This window comes from Antennarius striatus, chromosome 7, assembly GCF_040054535.1.
Source record: "Antennarius striatus isolate MH-2024 chromosome 7, ASM4005453v1, whole genome shotgun sequence".
Classification (NCBI taxonomy): Eukaryota; Metazoa; Chordata; class Actinopteri; order Lophiiformes; family Antennariidae; genus Antennarius; species Antennarius striatus.
This window is the reverse complement of record NC_090782.1, coordinates 14,161,474-14,182,307: the sequence shown is the minus strand read 5'-3', so window position 1 is coordinate 14,182,307 and position 20,834 is coordinate 14,161,474. Positions and strand designations below refer to the sequence as shown.

At 40.4% G+C, this 20,834-nt stretch overlaps 1 protein-coding gene across 3 annotated transcripts; it reads right to left on the bottom strand.

Annotated features, from left to right (window-relative positions):
- Positions 1-2,149: 2,149 nt before the first annotated feature.
- On the bottom strand, positions 2,150-19,687 carry uhmk1 (U2AF homology motif (UHM) kinase 1). Of its 3 annotated transcripts, XR_011036675.1 has the most exons (10): positions 18,951-19,687; positions 18,373-18,502; positions 15,945-16,131; positions 15,672-15,869; positions 15,366-15,460; positions 15,128-15,204; positions 14,874-14,972; positions 14,682-14,770; positions 10,493-13,772; positions 2,150-10,308 (listed from the first exon to the last, which is right to left on the bottom strand). XR_011036675.1 is itself a non-coding variant. In XM_068318517.1 (9 exons), the coding sequence occupies exons 1-9, from the start codon at positions 19,252-19,254 to the stop codon at positions 13,626-13,628; spliced, it is 1,326 nt and encodes a 441-aa protein (XP_068174618.1). In that variant the 5' UTR covers positions 19,255-19,687; the 3' UTR covers positions 2,150-13,625. The 3 variants fall into 3 exon arrangements, 2 of the variants coding, with proteins under 2 accessions (XP_068174618.1, XP_068174619.1); XM_068318517.1 differs by having other exon boundaries at positions 2,150-13,772; XM_068318518.1 differs by lacking the exons at positions 2,150-10,308; positions 14,682-14,770 and having other exon boundaries at positions 13,627-13,772.
- Positions 19,688-20,834: the final 1,147 nt, after the last annotated feature.

Genomic DNA, 20,834 nt, shown 5'->3' with positions numbered 1-20,834 from the left:
GCGCTCTAGCCCCTGTCCTACTTTTGTAGATTTTGGGAACCAACAGTAGGCCTGTATGTTGAGAGTGTAATGCTCTAGATGGATTATGCGGAACTAAAACTTCCTTCAGATAGATCGGTGCCTGGCCATGAAGGGTTTTGTAAGTGAGGAGGAGTACTTTAAAATCTATCCAAGCTTTCACAGGGAGCCAGTGCAGAGAAGCAAACACGTGAGAAATATGGTCTTTGGTACTGGTCAGAACATCGGCAGCAGCATTCTACAGTAGATTAGTTGTAGTGTCTTCAGAGACTTTTTGGGGCAGCCTGGAAAAAGTGAGTTACAGTACTGTAATCTATTCTGGAAGTGATGAACGCATGGATTAATTTCTCCACATCATTCCATTTTAAAATATGCCTGATTTGTGGTGGCAGTGGCTCAGCAGTAGAGCAGACGTCTTGAAGACAGATCGCCCAGCCATCGCCCAGCCTAAAATGGCTTTTAGTAGAACGCCATTTCCTCTCAAGTTTTCCAGAATGCTGCTTTAAGTGGTGGGTATGAGAATTAAACCAGGGTGCATGCATCCCCTGTTTTATAGTCTTATTTTCTAGTGGAGCAATATAAAAATAATGTTACCATTTTATTTAAAAATATTTATGAATAAGTGTGTTTTACCGAGTATGTTTTAGGCCAGCAGAGAAGTCTTCGCTGGCCCTGGCGGCCCGCCACTGTTGTTGTGTACTGAATTATGCAGTAAAGATTCACCAATCTGTTGTCTGCAGTGTTTTAATAGGTTGTAATATGCTAATTGTATTATTATATACAGATGATTGACTAAGACAACCAGTGACACTAAGCAAGTCAGGGAATTGGCTGAATTCTAATAAAAACACTCTGCTTCTCCCTGCTTCCCCTTCTCATTTGACTTTTCTGTTTTGTTTTGTTTTTTTGTTTTTTTGTGTACGCAGCAATACCAGGCTGGTGGAGGAGGTGGCCTCTGCCCAGAAGGATTGTTATAAGTTTGCTGTGTCTCAGTCGAGTACTGGTATAGTGATGGGCGTTGTCAACATGGAAGGCTTTGACTGGAGAAAGAAATACGTTGGCTTTGCTGTTAGCAATGTGATGTGACATTCCATATCGAGGCTTCGAAGCCTGTGCCAAGTAGGGAGCGGGCGTGTGCTTGGTGTGTTTATTGAGACCTGCTTCATTTAGGGGAGGAGCTGAAAATGATGATGTTCGAAGCTTCGCTTGCCCGGCTGATACCACTTGACTGATTCAGGAAGTAGCACGGACTTTACCGTGAGTTTTGTCAGTGATGTAAACGTCTCAGGCGCCATTCAAAATGTGGTTGTTTGATAGAGAGTTGCAGTCAGTGAGAGTCTGGAGATAGTTTTAGAGAGAGTTTGAGATAGGTAGAGATAGTAGAGAGGCTGTTTTTAAATAAACACCAATAATTTGTCCATTAAACCAGCAGTCCCCAACTTTTTTTGCGGCACAGACCGGTTTCATCGAAGACAATATTTTCAAAGACAAACCTTCATTGGCTCGATAGTCGTTAATGATGCCAGGACTGTAGTCTAATAATTCCGAGGACAGCTGATCTCTCATCATAGGACGCCCGTTCTACCACTGAGCCACTGCTGCCCCTAATTTGGACTGCAAATTCTATCTGGTCTATCTGCCACTCTCTTTCTATCTCTCTTTTCCTTTCCCTGTCTCTAACCTCAGTATATTTCCTTTCCTACCCAACCGGTCAAGGTGGATGGCCGCCCTCCAGAGTCTGGGTCCTGCCCAAAGTTTCTTCCTCAATGAGGGAGTTTTTCCCCGCCACTGCCGCTTATGCTTCCTCTGGAGGGTTCTGTTGTGGTTCTCTGTCTGTTAAAGCACTTTGAAATATATGATGTGATTAAGTGCTATAAAAATAAAGGTTGATTCATACTCTCGTCTTTCTTGTCATCCCTACGAAGAGCTGGCAATTTTTCCGGAGTTTACCTCACCTCTTGCCTGTAGCCAGCTGAAATAGGCTCCAGCAGACCCATGACCCACAAGGCGGACGAGTGACAGTAAACAAAACGATTACCATCGGTCGGTCGGTCGGATGGAAGATATTACCCTGTGTGGTCCTGGCATTCACACTGTTCAGTCAAGTGTTGAATGAAAAAAACCCCAAACATAAGTTCAGCATTATTTTTATTATGAGGTACTCAAACACAACAGTATGAGTGTCACAATTCAGTCAAGTGCAAGGCAGTAAAGCATAGACTAATAGACATTGTGCTTCCTTAGAAGTTCAGAAAAAAATATGACAATCATATTAGCTGTGACATATATCCTGAATCAGGACTGCTTACGGGCGATCGAGAATATCTAGGAATAAAACATACTTAAATTCCCTATATTTTAAGAATTTGGTTGGTAAAATGGATTTTCCCACTTCGTCAATAATCCTACAGATTGTCAAGTAAGATATACTTTATTTGATCCTAAACTGGGAAATACAATGTGAAAACATCACTTTTATTCAACATTAAACACATATCTCCTCAACTAGACTGGTATTAGTACAATCAAAAAGAAGACAACCAAAATGGTCAGCATTGTTGTAAGAATGGCAAACTGTACGAACTCTGCCTCCTGATCACATGATTTTGGTTTCAGTTGTCTAACAAATTACAAATCATAGTTTTGTGTCTTAGTTTTCAGACTTATCATTAGAATTAGTTCCCAAACTTAGATCACAGTAGACATGACAGATCTGGGTTTGAATAATTATCTAAAGATATGTCTCATAAAACCATGCTTCCACGAAAATGGCCAAAGATACAAACATGACACACATATTTGTAGCTGCAGTAATTAATCCAAACAAAGAAATGTATCAAACATATATTTGAGATTGAAGAGATCCTCCACTGAGTCAGACCCAGCAAATTGTCGTCACAGTTTCAGTTCTCAGTACCAATGAGCCCTTTAGTGTCTTTTGGTTTTGGTTTCCTGGCTCAGCAAATCTAAATCAGAATTAGCAAAAAAAATTTTCCCCTCCACACTAAGGTAGTCGGGATACCATAATTATAAACCCTAAGAATAGTAGGGGGGAAAAAAATCCTTGTCCTTCAATGTGACTGCGAAAAGTCCTGTTCCGTAACTGGATCAGTACACACAACAAGACATTTGTTTTTAATAGTTGCATTAAATTAATCACCTGCACACAGTGCAGTCACAAAGTCAATGAACACATACCAACACATCTGTAATAATGTCACCTGTGCAACTTTGGACTGAAAATCTAATTGAGATCTGAATAAAGAGACAAAAGCATCTAAATGTGCTTGGGCTTCTATTAATAGAACACACCGTGTCCCGTGATGCTCCTTGGGATGCAGCCCCGCAGAGATAAAGTAGTTACAACAGACTTTGAACACAATTATATTATTCTATTAGTAGTGATTCCATCGAAGAGTAGCCATGACAAAAGTTTAGCTGGCCTCTGTTGAGCAGAATGAAGCACTGATTAATCCTCTTTATTTTTGATCTTTTCTGCACCTCACCTGCCTTTACTTCCAGTGCTGTAAAGGCAATCGACATTCGCTTGAAATGATTTGTGCTTTTTAAATAGGAATGGATACCATATATACTGTATATGGCCACCTGTTGTCTTGCATAGTCACTCTGAAGCTTCTATTAAGCTCTTACATTGTCCTCGTGGTTTAAAAACAAATATCCAAGTAGTGTCAATCATAAATATAAAATATCTATCACATGCACACAGGTGGACAGGTCTTGCAACACAAACGCTGTCTCCAAAATGATAACTCTAAATGAACACACACACGCACTGTCTAAATTATCTCGGCACCCAGTGACACACCAATGTACTGACAGCTTGTCAAAGTCAAGCTTCGAGGAGACATACCATTAAAATAGAGCACAACGCCATGAGCATTGTCAGTGCACAATGAAGCCATTCCAAAAAGCAGTGACAGGATTGAAACAAGAAAAAAAAGTTTGCTCTTTTGCTCATTAGCAGACTCAGGTGGGTGAGAAGTGTTCAAAGTATTAAGTCATAGAAATCCAGAACAAATGCAATGCATTTTCATGGAAATATATACAGTTGTGTTCAGTTGTGCTGATTCTGTGAAACAGAGTCATTAACCAAAAAGGGGTGTGTTAAAAAAAATAGCAGGGCTGAGTTCATTTTGTGAGGTCATTAAATATGTGAGAAAAAAAGGGTGTTATCCTTATTTAAGGATCAAGGCAACTGATGCAACTGATGCTAATGCTGGCTGTGTGTTTGTCCTTGAAAAACAGAGTAAAATTGGTCATTCAAGGCATTGTTCAGAAGAAGTGTTCTTTGATAAAGAAGTTAATAAAAGAGAGGACAACCTATAAAAGCAGTTTTTAAAAAAAATGACAGTTCATCTAAAATAATAACAAGCACTTTAAAGCGGCAGCCCAAACCAGAAAGGCGGGAAAGAAAAATGAAAACAATCCCACAGTGACTCACAATTTATCTGCTACTATGGGGAAGACACCAGAGAGCTTACTAAAGACACCAGAGACAAAAAAGTAGAGCTCCACAAAGCTGCAAAAGGCTAAGGTTCAATTGGGAAGCAGCTTAGTGAGAATAAATCAACTGTTGCAGCAATTGTTAAAAATGGAAAAGGCTAAACATGAGTGCTAATCTACCTCGGACTGGGGCTCCATCTACAATCTCTCCTCGTGGGGAATCACTCATGATGAGAAAAATGAGGAATCAGCCCAGAACTACACGGCAGGAGCTGCTCAATGACCTGAAGAGAGCTGGAATCACAGTTTCAAGGTAGAACACCATGGTGTCATGGTTTAAAGTTATGCATTTGCACAGAAAGTTCCCCTGTTGAAGTCAATACATGTGACAGCCCATCAAAAGTTTGTCAGGGACCATCTGAATGATCCAGAGGGGACATGGGAGAAAGTCATGCGGTCAGATGAGACTAAAATGGAACTTTTTGGTGTAATCTCCACTCGTCTTTTATGGAGGAAAAAGAAGGATGAGTACAATCCCAAGAACATCATCCCTACTGTGAAGAATGGGGGTGGAAACATCATGCTTTGGGGATGCTTTTTGGCAAACGGGACAGGATCCTGTATCCATCCCCTGCATTAAGCAGGGGAAGGACGGGCCATGGATCGTCGGATTTTGAGCAACAACAAGATGAGTTGTGGCTGGATCTTCCAACATGACAATGATTGAAGCACACAGCCAGGATGACCAAGGAGTGGCTGCGTAAGACATATCAAGGTCCTGGAGCATCCTAGCTAATCTCCAGACCTAAATCCAACAGGAAATCTTTGGAGGGATCTGAAACTTCCTGTTGCTCAGTGACTGCCCCGAACCCTGACAGATATAGAGAAGATTTGTGTGGAGGAGTGGGACAAAATCCCTGTTGCTGTATGTGCAAACCTGGTGAAGAACTACAGGAAGCATTTGACCTCCGTAATTGCAAACAAAGGCTTCTGCACTGAATATTAGCACTGATTTTCTCATAGGTGAAAATACCAAACCCCAGTAACATACAAATAAATTATTGGAAAAAAATCATACGATGTGATTTCCGCATTTTTTTTAGATTGTGTCTCTAACAGTGGAAATGCATCTATGATGACCATTAGACATCTACCCATTTTCTAAGTGGAAGAACTTGCAAATTCACAGATAATGTAAATGCTTATGCTCCTCACTGTAAATTTCATCTTATCGAAGACAAGGGAGAAAGTGAGAGGCGAGGAGCAAGTGTCTCCCATGAGCTGTAGTTATGTAATACCATGCATGCGTGACATTGGCTGACAGCATCTGTGTGTGCACCGGTCTTATAGATATAAGGTGGTTTAATATCAGTATGGGAAGGGTTCATAAACATTTAAATTAAACGTAAATAATAAAATAAATATTTGGTCGCTTTATCGTTGATTTTAGTTTTTCACGGGTGGTCCCAGAACACATTAACTGCAAGTAATGAGGGATTACTGTATTACATTTCAGAAACATGGCTGTATAATGTGGTGGTTTGTAAAGTGTTGTGTGGGGTTTTTTGTGGGGCTGCCTTAATGCTGGGAGCTCTGGCGTAACGACCCCGACCCAAGTCTAAACGTTTTGATGGGTCGACACCCTGAATAGCATTGATTTGGCTCTGATTTTGTACACTTTACTCCTCAAAATATCTCAAAGGTGTCAAAAAAACAAGTTTATGGACTCTAATGCTGACTACAAGGGAAATGGACCTTAGTTCATTGAAATAGAGGAGCAGTTATGGTGAGTGCTGAAGTCAGTCAGAGTTTGCGCTGACCTAAAGCACATACCCAGGCACGCACACACCCACCCACACCAAAACCCACATCCGGCTACAAAACTAATCTAGAATGACGTAATCTGGGTACTGGGGTCAAACAAATGCCAGTGGTAAAACTGAGTAAGGCAAAGATAAAACTGATTTGGGTAAGAGAGTTCTAGAAACACTGTTAAATGAGACAGTAGTTTTTACTTTAGTGACACATCTTCATAGAACAGACAGTGGAAGTTGTTCTCCAATGTAATACTCAGGAGTAGGAATGCAAATAGCAATACTGTTATGATGCAAGGTACATAGAGAAATTGAATTTGACTGTCAAAATTTCAATTTTTCACAACTGATCAACAATTGAAAACACACTGGATATCAAAAACCTGGAAACACATCGGACCATTAGCTAAAACAACTGAGTGTTCACCTACTTCAGATCAACACTGTTTAAGCCTAATGTGTTTTACCTCCAGAGTTATATAAATGTGAGACTGACTGATATTTTGAAATAAATGTACACTTGTTTTACATAGTGTAGCAACATGGAAGTGGTTGAATGAACGCAGGACATGACATCACAGAAATTACTGCTGAATGAATCTAGTAGCACAGATGAAGGTCCTTTTACCTTCATAGCACATGCTTAGTTTAGAACATTATGACCTCAAGACTATGTCTGAAAAAAAACACTAAAGAATGAAAATGAATTCCACCATCATAAATACTAATTATAATAGTCATCTAAATGTGATTATGTTTGTGTCAACAAACAGAAAGTCACAAACAGGATCTAAGGAGCTTTGGATGAAAATGCTTTGCCAATCGGTTAGTTTTGAACAAAAATCAGTATTATAACGTTTATGGTTTTATGTTCCATGCATGAGCCGACGTTTCTGAACCGGTCAGAACAAAGAAATCTACCTCCTGAACTGGTTAATAACGTTCCATGTAAATTTAAATAGGTAGGTAGGTCTAGGACTTTTAAATTGGCAATTAAAGCACAGTATTTTCTGCACAATAAGGCGCACCTTTAATGAATTATTTTATAATTTCATATATAAGGCAAACCAATTATATAGCTCATATAAAAAAAATTAAAATAGATTTAAAAAACTAGTGGCTGTAGTTGCGCTATACGTCCACTAGCTAGCATTCATGACTGAGTACCTTTAGTCTGCTGTGAAAGGCTATTGTTATGTCAATGAGGCCACATCAAGGAAACCTGATCACTTTGCCATCTTAGAAAGACGTCAACACACATATTAAAAAACCTGACATTAAAAACTGGTTAAATTCATTACGAGTGGACCACTCAGTTCGAACAGAGCGGATTATTTCCTGATCTGAAGTTCGAAGCAGATATTTAAGCTCCGACGTTCGTCTTTGTTTATTAAATAGTCGGAGTCGGAGGTAAGGTGAAGCTACAGTATTTGCTGCTGCACTGTGTGTCCTAAACAATTAACAATCAACCAGTTTTTAATGTCAGGCTGCTAATTTACTGGCAATTGCGACACTGTTTTACTCCTAGAACTGACTTTAACGTCGGTGTCTCATCGCCGTGAATCTCACAGCACGTCGCTGCAGACAGAATACACAAGTCTGAATCCACCCCTCTGCCCCACGTAATGTGTTGTTTTAGGTATCAAATACATTTGCAAATCAATTGCAGCACACCAGACACCTTTGTCTAGCAGTGACTCTGCTCTTGAAATTTCAGGAAAGGCTGGAAGTTCAGCTTTGAGGGTCTTTCAATCGCCTTTATGCCAGTTTCTCCGTGTGTTTCCGCAGACTAATAGAATGGACTGTCACTAGATTCCAGATTCCAGCACAATAGCATTTAGACCAATTATGTTGTAAGTGGGTTATTTCCGGCGCCACAGTAGTTGGGAAATACTGAGATCAGTCAGTCAAACTTTATTAATAGAATCGTTGCAAATTCCCTTTTTTGCTACGTTATCGTAGCCGGTCACCGGTGCTCTCAGCAGGCTGCTCTGCTGTCAGACAGCAGGTCAGTGAGAGCGGCACTTCGGTGACGCCCCTTGACTACCGTTGTTAGGGGGCATGGGCCCGAGTGCCTTGTGAGGGTGCCCCTGGTGCGGCATGACTGCCGGCCGGACTGCCGGCTTTTTTTCAGCAATCTTGTTTTTAACCGATACCAATATTAATATTAATCAATATATAAGGCGTATCAGATTATAAAGCGCACTACGGGATTATGAGAAAATTATAGGCTTTTAGGTGTGACTTACAGTGCGGAAAGTACTGTAGTTGACATACAGTAGATACGTGCCTACAGTAAACAGAACAACAGCACTGATCCAGTTATGGAACAGATGATAGAGAATCAGAAGGAGACGGAGAAGTTGTGGCAGTTTATGATGCAACAAAGTTTGCGTATGTCAGACCTCACCGGGGATCAAACAGTGTTTCTCTGAATGAAGCATCTTGTGATCGGTCAAGAACAGAAAGAAAACACAGATAAATGTCTGGAGCGTCGGAGGAAGTCCACCGAAGGAGATTAATTGCTACAAAGTGCTGGCAGTATGGGGAGACACTGCACTGAAAATGACTGGCAGCCAATGAGTTAATGTCTAAATCAAACGTTTTTAAGATTGACAGACTGCAGTGTTTACCTGTCATGAAAATAATCAAGGTTAGGAGACTGTCTTTTCCTTGACTGTTGGTGATGTGTCTCAAGTTCCATCCGCAGTAACAGAGACGGCATCGGAAGCATGAGGTCAGATATTTTTTTCAAGAAAAAAAAAAACGGTATTTACTTTGTTACAATTATTGTCTGTTCTGATTCTGTTCTGGAACATTAAAAAAATCTAGTTTTCGGTTTCGGTTTCGTTCCTGGCAAAATACCAAAAGTTTCTGTTTTTTGTTTTCATTCCATGAACCGGTTCAAAGCCCTGCTAAAAACCTTAATATTACAATTATTCAACGGTTGTCCAAAAAATATTTAAGTCTAACATTTATATGCTAGTAAATATTTACACATCCACTGTAACGTCTCAGAGCTCTTGGCAGCAAGGGATGTCCTAGCATACTAGACCAAAGCTAAATGAGCTACAACAGGCCCACACCTATAGATTATTGTCAAACACTGGACCAACTGATTATTATTCACATTAATCCACAAAGGCAGAGGACAAAATCAGAATTTTCAGGTGCAGAATCAGTAGTACACTTGCTTTTCTCCTTTTTATGCAAACTACAGACAGCAGAATTCAACACACAAGCAGCAACCTGCACACCAAAAAGTACCACCCTCCACCATGACAAGGATGACAAAACAAACCCAATATGCATTAAAAACCATTGAAGTCACAGTGGCTTTGAATACAGAGCACAGAAGATGGTAGCATTCAAGTCTACATCAAGACAAACACGTCGTCTGACCTTCATCTCTTAACTTCTGTGCTTCTGTTTTTAGAGATGGCTTTAACTCTCCACAATGGATTCACTGAAAATTATTATAATTAAGAACTGAGGCTGTCTAAGGTACTCCTAAAGGGAGTTAACAGAAAATTAAATACTTTCACATTGCAGATGGAATGTCAGGTGACTTTTTAGTACACAAATCTTTGTAGGAGCGTCACATGACAACACCATTGCAGCTTTGTCCTAAATATCCCAAGGAGATACGGGCCTTCTTAAAATGTAAAAGAAAAAAAGAAAAATATGACTATACTGACAGCAACAGCCCCGTCATTGACTGTCAGTGTGACTCCCAGACAGTGAAAACCTGGCTTTTTGGAGTTACTTAGCTAAACCCTAACAATCAAAAACAATCACCATCCAAACCTAACAGTGTTCATGTAGCTACAACTGAACCAATACAGTTGTTTAAGAACAAGTCTTGACTTCTTCAGGTCTTTTGCTGTGAAGGTCCAATAGTTTTTTTTGTGGATTAAGAAACTTCGCCTGACCTTCCATCAAGATGGGCTGGAACAGCTGAAGGCTAAATTTTCCTTTCTGACCAACTTCAAGGATGAGGCAAGACTGAGTTCTGGAAGTTAAATGTGATATTTGGTGTGAAAGACGAAGATACGCTTAAACCACCTGTGATTTTGAAAACACTCAATATGAAATATTCGTCAAAAATACTGTTGATTAGTTAGTGTAAATGATTTGTCATTTGTAGCAATTCCTCACTAGAATTTGTAATTTTAAAAAAGATGTGTATATCTCACTTTAGGGTGGGTAGCGAGGGCTATCCTTGTCACCAGAAAGTTGAGGGGCGGCAGCAGCTCAGTTCACTACGTCTTGGACTGGGCAAAAAATTTATGAGTGTGAACTGGCAGAGGAGAGGTGCCAATTCACCTTCTGAGCACTTCTGAGGTGTATGTGTTTGTATATGTTACATACAAACACAAGCACTCAAATTATTCACTCTGCTCTGTGAAGAACACAACCTGCATATCATGAAGGAATAACACAGTCAAACAGCAAAAAACTGACATCATCATCACACCAGACGGATCATTCAATGGTGCCACCTGGTCAAGTGGTATGAAACCAATTCAGGTTTCACATCGGATGTTCTTTTTATTTCAGGTGTGTTTTTGAGTGGAAACTTTAGGATTCACATTTCAGGCAAAAAAAAAAAAAAAGTTTTTAAAAACAAATGTTTTTTTGGTACTGTTGTTAAAACAAAATTGAAACTTCAGATACCACAAATTTCATTGTTTCATAGAATTAAAACATTATTTAATAAACATCTTAGAGGAACACGTGTCCTGAAGCTTCCAAAAATTTCTTATTCTTGATGCTTTTCTAGCTTTCCTCTCAATAGTCATTCAGATGAAGCGAGATTCTATTAAAAATGAATGAACCAGACTTAACAGCAAAATAATGAAACAACTCATTCTATGCTACTATAGCCGCACACTTCTGGTGGCTAATCTTAGCCAATATTAGCAAACTGAAAGTGAAGAATCTATAATGCACACTACTGATTGTTAGGATGCGTTTTGGCTTTTCTCTTCTTGTGTGACTGCTACTATTAGCATTTTAGCTAAATGGTAAGCAAAAGGGTTGAAAGTTAGTCGTTATTTTACTGTGTAAACTATACATTTAACATTTAATATTATGTTAAAAAGTTTATTCTGATTCTTAATTTCCAGACATCTGGAAAATAGTGGTTTAGCATTTAGCTCACACCAAAAGTGTAGGTTTTATTATCGATAATGCTAGTTTAGCTTTTAGCTGAGTTCAGAGTTATTTATTTTTGTCATTTAGAATTAAGCAATACACCAGCAGTTTATAGTTAATATCGGATTTGGCAAAATGCCATACTTTAACTTGTACGTGCTGTGGTGACTGTTGTAAAGAACTATAATTTGGCTTTAACAGCATTACCGTGAAAATGTCCAATTAGCGATACCTTGAAGAAATTAAAAAACAGACTACTGACCCGCTTTGCGCTCTGGTTTCACTGCTGGTTATTATTAAGTTATCTTTAGTCTCTAAGGCATCTCCAAAGGCTTGGGCTACATAAGGAACTGACCCATTGAAGTTTAGCACAAAGTACTGTCACAGCAGCATTTTGGTTAGACAGCTTGTTCAATGTGATAGGGCACTTGCGTAGAAACCATGCAAAGTCAAGTAACGCTGCAGTGCAGCAGAGTGGGCTGTGTGGGTACTGCACGTCAACTGCAATCACACAGTGGAAGAACAAGAACACAGCACTAAAGAGAGTTTCTACAAACATAATAGATCCAGTTCATTCCATTAAAAATATCAGCTCTCTAAAATGTGATGCTTATTCCTTGACTACATTTTAATTGGTTCAAGAGCTCTTTTCTTTAAGACTTTATTTTATGCTACTGACAATTTGTTGACTCACTAAATTAAATCCATTGTCATGAAGCATTTCTTGAAACACTCTAAACAGTCAAAGTGAAACAGTCACAACAGTGACGCTTGGGCTTGCAGTCTACTCATCTACCCACTGGTTCATTCACAAACTAACAGTATCTGCTATAAATTGCATAACATTACATTTTATGCATCTTCACTTTGCATTAGAACTGCAAATTCTTTAGAGTCACTATATGGCTATGATTCTATAATTTAAAAGTGTCGCACTCTATGAAAACTAACATGTAGACTGCACCACTTTCCCCCGTGATTAGTTTTGCTATGCTAAAATGCTCCACACACTGCACCCCTCGGCTACATACATAAATGATTGTTTGGCCTGTTGAGCATTCAAAGCGTTGGCTCCATAAATCCTACTAGCTGTAGGTAGTTGGGGAACATTATCTAGTGTTGGAGCTACTGTACGTTTTGTTCATTACATAATTTTCCAACTGGGGAAAAAAAATGTTTGATACATGTCCATATTGTCTCTCTTATAACACAAACCACAGTGTAATTCCATATAAATAGTTGTTCATGTATTCCTATCAATGTTGCAATCAAAACACAAAAATTACTAAACAGGAAGCTGGTGACCTAATGATAAATATATCTCTGAGTGAGTAAATACACATTGGTGAAACCAGGCATAAAGCTACAGGACCAGGTGCTGGGTGTCCTTGGTTTGATCAGATAATGGCAGAGAGTGAATGAAATCAGAGAATACCTGCATATCCCACTGTACCTCGGTTTCTGCTCATTAAGTGTTCATCATAACAAATATGAATAGGTCATAATAATATCATGATCATCTATAATCAAGTAACAACAACAAAGGATGTTGCTTTCACGACAGGTGATTTAAGGTGATTAAATCACCTTAAAGAACCTAAGATTGAGAACTAGTGCTGGGATGGCAGCAATATCCTGCTTCCTATTTGTAGTCACGTACCTGCTTTAAACGAATAAGAAAAGCTCATAAACTTATGAAATATGCAGAATATTTGTTAACAGTATAGAGAAGACGTCCTCTAACTGAATTATTTGATTTTTTTAAGGATTTAACTCCGTTAAATTTCATCAGAGAAGATTCTTCTCATAACATCCTCAGACCTGTGATGTTGAGTGAATATGCTGGAAGAGGAGCTGCTTTTAACTGAGTCGTTAATAGCAGCATGAGACATAGTAAATGTGCACTTGTGGGAGTAGTATAAAAAGTGGAGGCGGCAGAAATATTGTGCTGTATGCTCAACACAGCAGAGTATAACTTACACTCTACATGAAACACAGAAGTTATTGTAGAACACCACATGGATGGCATGCAGAAATACACCCAGAAATATTTCAACGCCAACTATGGGGCAACTGCTCATCACTGTGCTGCAAGTATTTTAGTAAGGGGAGAGTTACTCTTCTTCTATGGTGTTTTGTCATGCAAACAATGCAGAAATGTAAGTGAGGGTGTCACTGTACAGTCTGGTATAAGTAACCTCTTTTATAAGCGCTAAGAGGATAGAAAGTGGCCACAACAAACTTCCCGTCAAAGGTTCGGCCCGTCAGCAGCCTCTGAGCCTCTTTGGAGTCACTGGAATTGGCGTACTCTACAAATACCTGCAGGGTGCACAAAAGTAAATGCAGATGAAAAGAGAGGAAAAGGGTTTAACCAAGAGGGAATATACACAACAGTGAAATTGTTCAGTGAAAAAAAAATGCAATACCAGTCCCATACACAAATGTTTTCACAAACACAAGGCAATTTGCCTTTTTGGAAATCAAAAGAAAGGGTCTAAATAATGAGTAATAGTGTTGTGAAATAAGCTGATGTTTTGTTTAATCAGTATTGTGTTTATCAGGTCCATCGGTTTCTCTTTTTAACTGATGAATGAAAACGGCTGTTGCACGCTAGGAGTCATTTCTTCTCATTCAGACACAGAATAGACATATAGTACTTGTTGCTCCTCAGCTGCACTCTGAGATGTGTTCAAGTGCAAAGTTTTGTCACAGGCATAAGCAATGTAAAGCAACGCCACTTGTTATTTCAGTTTATTTTGGTGTGTTGTTGACTTAAACAACCACAGTTTTACATCTCAGTGAGAATTCCCTGTAATTCACCATGTAGTATAGTAGTACCTCGAGATACTATTTTAATTCATTCCAGCGTTGTGAAAAAGCCCCAAACCCCCTAAATTGTGAAGAAAAAACAAACATTTTTATCAACAAATAGACATGCAGACTTTACCTTTGTGTAATTAATTGCACATAAGTCAAGTAAACAAACAAGTTACAAGAACACATAAGACACATCTTTACTGCACCAATGAGAGTGAGATCCGGTCTCAACTTATGTTGTATCCATCCGCCAGCAGCGGTGGTGTTCTGGAGCACGGATCGTGTCTCGGATTTTGCTCATATGTCAAACAAAAATAGGGGCAGAGCGACGGCTTGTACCTAAAAAACTCATGTGTCGAGCATCTCGCATCTCGAGGTACTACTGTATTTGAAACAGAGCAACAGTCTAACCTGTCCTTTCCCTGGGTTCTCCTTAGGAATAAGCAGAGAAACCACAGAACCGTATTTCTGGCACTCCTCTTTCATGTCTTCCAGGATGTCTGGGATAAATATAGACACGCATGCAGTAAGACATGGGCAAACAATCAATTGATCAAAGTCATTCAAAATTTAAAGGCAGGAAAGTTAAAAGTGATGTGGTACCTTCATACTCCTCATCATTGTGCAGATGGTTGTCATCAATCAGGTTGAGCAGACGCAACACTGGAGAAGGCAGCAGAACCAGGTCTTCAATGTGAGGAGCTGAATTCACACACACACACACACACACACACACACACACACACACACACACACACACACACACACACACACACACACACACACACACACACACACACAGTCACTATTGTGGAATAAGAGATGCGTTAATCTTCATATCAAGTACTGTCTCGTACCAAAGGGAATGCTGAAGAATGGGCTCTGCAGGGCAGTTTCAGCTGAGCATCTTTGCTTTGGTTCCTTGAGAAGCATGCTAAAGACAAAGTAACAAAACCTCACTGTGCAAACATTCCAGCAGGCAGCCTACAATACTCCTCTGCTTACATAGCAAGGCAGGTGAATACACAAGAGTATAACAGTCATATTTGGTTTAAATGAATCAATCTGAATTCGTAATAATGTGTGAGTTCTTACCTTTTGATAAGGTCTCTGAGGTGATAGACAGGGATGGCAGGGCATGCCAGACTATTGCTGGCAAAAATATGATCCACAATGGCAGCGCTGTTGTCCTTCAAGAGGAGATTACATATTCAGATTGGTCACACTGGTATTAATTTCTGTGTTAATGAAATCTGGATTCTGGGGGGGTTTTTTTTCACTCAACCTTAGTGATTTAATAAAAGGCTAAGATTTCCAAATCAGCATTTTATCATCCTGTGAATTGTTTCAGCATCCATGAAATACCTGCCAGTATTGTAATACTCTCCAGTCAACTCGTACCTTCCACTTCTGTGATCGAACAGTGTCTTTGAGCTTGATTCCTGAGAACATCTCCAAAAGGATGACACCCAGGCTCCACAGGTCCACTGCAGATGTGCAGCCTGAGTTCCCCTCCATCTCCACTCCAGCCTGAGCGAGGCTGTTCTGAAGCTCAGCCTCTGGTGCACGATACCCATCTGTCTGGATATACTTCACATCCTGGAAGAAATGAGGGACAAACACAGTGAGAAACACTCCTCTACCTCTCACCAATCAAGCCCCAAAAACACCCACCTGGTTTCCCTCTTTGAAGCTGAGGCCAAAGTCAATGACCTTGAAGCACTCGTCATCCGCACTCCAGAGGATGTTGCGTGGCTTGAGGTCAGCATGGACATAGCCCTCCCTGTGTAGGAAGGCAAGAGCCTCCAGGATGTCTCTAGCACAGTGCTGGACAAGCCACATGGAGTGTCCCTCCTGGTGTCTGACACAATCACATAATGTAATGACATTAAAGACAAAACTTGAACTTCCTGACACTGATCTAGTGGCTGCCAACATGTTGGATTGGTTGGTAAATCTAAAAACCTATCATAATCCAAAGAAAAGCACATTTTGGAATGTTTGTAGCGCTAAATTCATTAACACCGCATTAGTCCAACGGTGTCAGTCCTGTGGTCCATGTCTTTTTACTACTTTTACTTCTTTTTACTGTCATCCAAGAAAAATATTGTATGAAATAAACTGACCTTTACCAGGCCACATCGTACCAGTGAACTTTTCAGTAAGGCTGTATATGCATAAATAATGGTTAAAGATTCTTGTACATAAGATATTCTTCTCCTTTCGGCTTTTCCCTTCAGGGGTCGCCACAGCAAATTAGTTGCCTCCATCTGACAAGGTCTTCTGCATCCTCTTCTCTCACACCAACTACCTTCATGTCCTCTTTCACTACATCCATAAACCTCCTCTCTGGTCTTCCTCTAGGCCTCCTGCCTGGCAGTTCAAAACTCAGCATCCTTCTACCAATATATTCACTATCTCTCCTCTGGACATGTCCAAAACCATCTCAGTCTGGCCTCTCTGACTTTATCTCCAAAACCTCTAACATGTGCTGTCCCTCTGATGTACTCATTCCTGATCCTATCCTTCCTGGTCACTCCCAAAGAGAACCTCAGTATCTTCATCTCTGCTACCTCCAGCTCTGTCTCCTGTCTTTTCCTCAGTGATTGTACATAAGATATTATGTTCATCATATACGCATTTCCACTGTTAGACATAATCTAACCCCCCCCCCAAACAAACAGAAATCACATCATTTGATTTTTTAATGATTTATTTGTATGTTGCTGGGGTTCATATGTATTTCCACCCATGAGAATCAGAAATAATCATGGCTCAAAGAGCTGTCAGTCCACCTTAAAAAAAAAAGTCCCCCTTTATCCCATGACCAACCAACCACCCCTTTGAGCTCATGTCACCTCTGCACTCCACAGTCAGTCACAATCCAGCTGCTACCATGGGGAAGACCAGAGAGCTTTCTGAAGACACCAGAGACAAAATAGTAGAGCTCCACAAAGCTGGAAAAGGCTATGGGGCAATTGGAAAGCAGCTTGGTGAGAGCAAATCAACTGTTGCAGCAATTCTTAGAAGATGGAAAAGGCTAAACAGGCCTGCTAATCTACGTCGGACTGGGGCTCCATGTAAAATCTCTCCTCCTGGGGCATTCGCATGATGAGAAACGTTAGGAATCAGCCCAGTTAGGAATCAGCCCAGAACTACACGGCAGGAGCTGCTCAATGACCTGAAGAGAGCTGAAACCACAGTTTCAAAGGCTACTGTCGATAGAACACTAAGGCGTACTGGTTAAAAATCATGCATGTATCGTCAGATTTTGAGCAACAACTTCCTTCCCTCAGTCAGAGCATTGAAGAGGAGTCGTGGCTGGATGTTCCAACGTGATAATGATCTGAAGCACACAGCCAGGATGATCAAGGAGTGGCTGCGTAAGAAGCATATCAAGGTTCTGGAGTGTCCTAGCCAGTCTCCAGACCTAAATCCAATAGAGAATCTTTGCAGGGTGCTGAAACTTTGTGTTGCTCAGCGACAGCCCAAAAACTTGACAGATTTAAAGAAGATTTGTGTGGAGGAGTGGACCAATTCCCTGCTGCCGTATGTGCAAACCTGGTGAAGAACTACAGGCAACGTTTGACCTCTGTAATTGCAAAAAAAGGCTTCTGCACTAAATATTGGCACTGATTTTCTCATGGGTGCAAATACTTATGAACCCCAGTAACATACAAATATATCATTAAAAAATATCATATGATGTGATTTCTGGATGTTTTTCTTATAGATTATGTCTCCAACAGTGCAAATGTGTCTATGATGAACATTTCAGGCCTCCCCCTATTTTCTAAGTGGGAGAACTTGCAAAATCCCAGGGGGTGTAAATACTTATACTCCTCACTGTACCTTGTCAGAAATATCCTTCAATAAAACACATGGGCAAATCTTCTGTGTGCCTTGTACTTAATCGGTTGGCATGAGGTGAAAGATTATACCAGATCAACCTAATATTGTAGGCTACAGTGTTCAGGACTGCATTTTACTGGCTGTATTATATATTCTCTATTCCATTCATATCACTGATGGTTGTGAGATAGCCAAAACATGTCTTTTTACAACCTGCATGTAAGACAGGCAGTGATGTGTCTTGACTTACCGCCCTCCCAGTGTACCACTGCTGCCTCTCACCAGCAGGTCAGACACACTGACATCCAAGAGCTCCAGCAGCAGACAGCGAGTGGCAACACCCATGCAGCTGTGGTTAGTGAACACTCCATATAGTGTCACTGAAAGAAGAACAAAACTGTCATGACCAGCATCAGTAGTGTTGTATATCTATGACCGGTAAGAAAACAGTACATACAAGCTTCCTACTACACATAACCATTCACTTCAGTAATGGTAGTCGTTGTATGTCTGTTCCATATCAAATCAGCATGTCATGTCAGATTCCTCTGTACTTAGATAACATGATTATTTTGCAGCTTTGTAACACATTTAATGTACAGCCTGGGATTTGACTAGGTTGTACAGGGATTTAATTTTACTAAATGAAACCCCTGTTTCACTTGACTGATCTATAGAATTATAAATTCCCCCTGAAGCTCCAACAGAACATTTTATCACATGTACGTCAAGATAAGTGCCTGGTAAACCGAGGAGGCAACCTGATAACATTTGCCCTGCTTTATAGCCACACTGTACCATCTTCATGTACGGATAAAATGATATTACCAATGTTCTTATGTCCCTGGATGTCTTCCAGTACGGACCTCTCCTTGTGATACCCGTAGTCTCCTCCCTGAGTGTCGGCCTGGAACTCCTTGACCGCAGCGGTGGTGGCTCTACCTGAGCTGACCCGGTACACCGAGGCCGACACTCCCTGGCCGAGCCGCGACTGGACGGTCCAAATCTCACCGAAGATCTCGAACAGGACCGGCTTTGCACCCTGGTCTACACTAACCTGCGTCGGCATGACGCCGTCTGGTCGAGGTGTGTGTCCCCTAGCGCCAGGCTCCGATTTGCCGCAGTGAGCCATTGGGTAACGAGGAGTGGAGCCAGCTAGTTGACAGGTGTGAGCAGCTGCATGAGCATTGCTAACAGTCTCCGTCTATACGAGATGAAACCCACCAGGCCGTGTCAAGGACGGCCAACACACGACCCGCAGACACCCGCAACTCTGTCAAAACTGAGCGAAGAGCAACATGTGGACATATTAGACTACTGCTAGCGTCCTGGAGCGATCCAAACAAACTCCGAAATATTAGCAAATTTAGCTCCTGTAAATGACTAAACTAGCCAAAAACGTATGAGCACAGACACAAACCACTGCCGCGACGTGCCCGGAAACACGTCCTCCATGACACAGCAGGAGTTACAAAGGCCGGCCTCACATGTTTAATAACTTTAAATGTCGGCTTTTACGGCAGTAAAGTTCTGCCCGAGTTTGTAACTCAAGTTGTTGATATGCATCTAACTTCCATCTCTGCTTTTATCTCTGCAGATTCGAGGGGCATATTTCACTTTAGCGCCCCCTGTCGGTCAGGAGTGTCACGACATCAGCGCCTGGTGGTCTATCTCATCATGTCAGTTATCATTTATCATATTGTTCTCACACACCAGGCTATTTAACTGACATAAAAATATTTTCATGGCTTGACTTTCTTACTCTGTGTCTTGAGATGTTGAATTATGATCTAATAATGAACATCTAGTTATCTACAGTATATAAAGTTGTAAATGATATGGGATGTCAGCCTGTGCTGCAGTGTAGTGGGGCCAATGTGTTGTGATGTTGTAACATTAGATAATGACATGCCTTACAATGCAAGAAGGATGTACCTTACCCACCACGTGGGCCTCCTGCTATCATCACTTTCACTTTTCATTGTATTTTATACTGTTTATATTTTAGTTTAGTATATGGTCTGTTAGTGCTGTATGTGTCTGTTAGTGTAGTGTATGTCTTGTGGTATTGTCCTGTCCTGTGGTGTCAGTGTTTCTTTTTCTCCTGGTGTTTATCCAGTATTTATTCGTTATGTATGCCTGCGCAGTGGATATGTGCAGTTTCCTGCAGGATTAATAATCAATCAATCAATCAATCAATCAATCTATCTATCTATCTATCTATCTATCTATCTATCTATCTATCTATCTATCTATCTATCTATCTATCTATCTATCTATCTATCTATCTATCTATCTATCTATTGATCTATCTATCTATCTATCTATCTATCTATCTATCTATCTATCTATCTATCTATCTATCTATCTATCTATCTATCTATCTATCTATCTAAAATTGATTATACATGCTCATCATCATATTTTTGGAGATGAGAAATTGGTCTTTTGTTTATTTGTGAGCTTTTAATTCTTAATGTGAAAACAATATGGACATAGCAAAGAAGTTATGTATTATTTACAGTTCAGATGTTCCTGCCTCTTCTGGACGAAAGTATTCACTATAGCCATTTAAATCCTTTTTGCAAAGTCAACTACCATCTGTCCTTCTGCATTTCTCTCCTGGATATCAAACCTGCCCATCACCTCCTCATCACCTCTGTTTCATGCACCAACATGTCCATTGAAGTCTTCACCAATGACAACTGACTC

Excerpts from the sequence above, each read along its gene's own strand:
- uhmk1 (XM_068318517.1), bottom strand. The coding sequence starts at position 19,254 with ATGGCTCACTGCGGCAAATCGGAGCCTGGCGCTAGGGGACACACACCT. Across the intron at positions 16,132-18,372 it reads AGTGGTACACTGGGAGGGCG|ACACCAGGAGGGACACTCCA; the intron begins GTAAGTCAAGAC and ends TGATTGTGTCAG. Across the intron at positions 14,771-14,873 it reads CAATGATGAGGAGTATGAAG|ACATCCTGGAAGACATGAAA; the intron begins GTACCACATCAC and ends TATTTATCCCAG.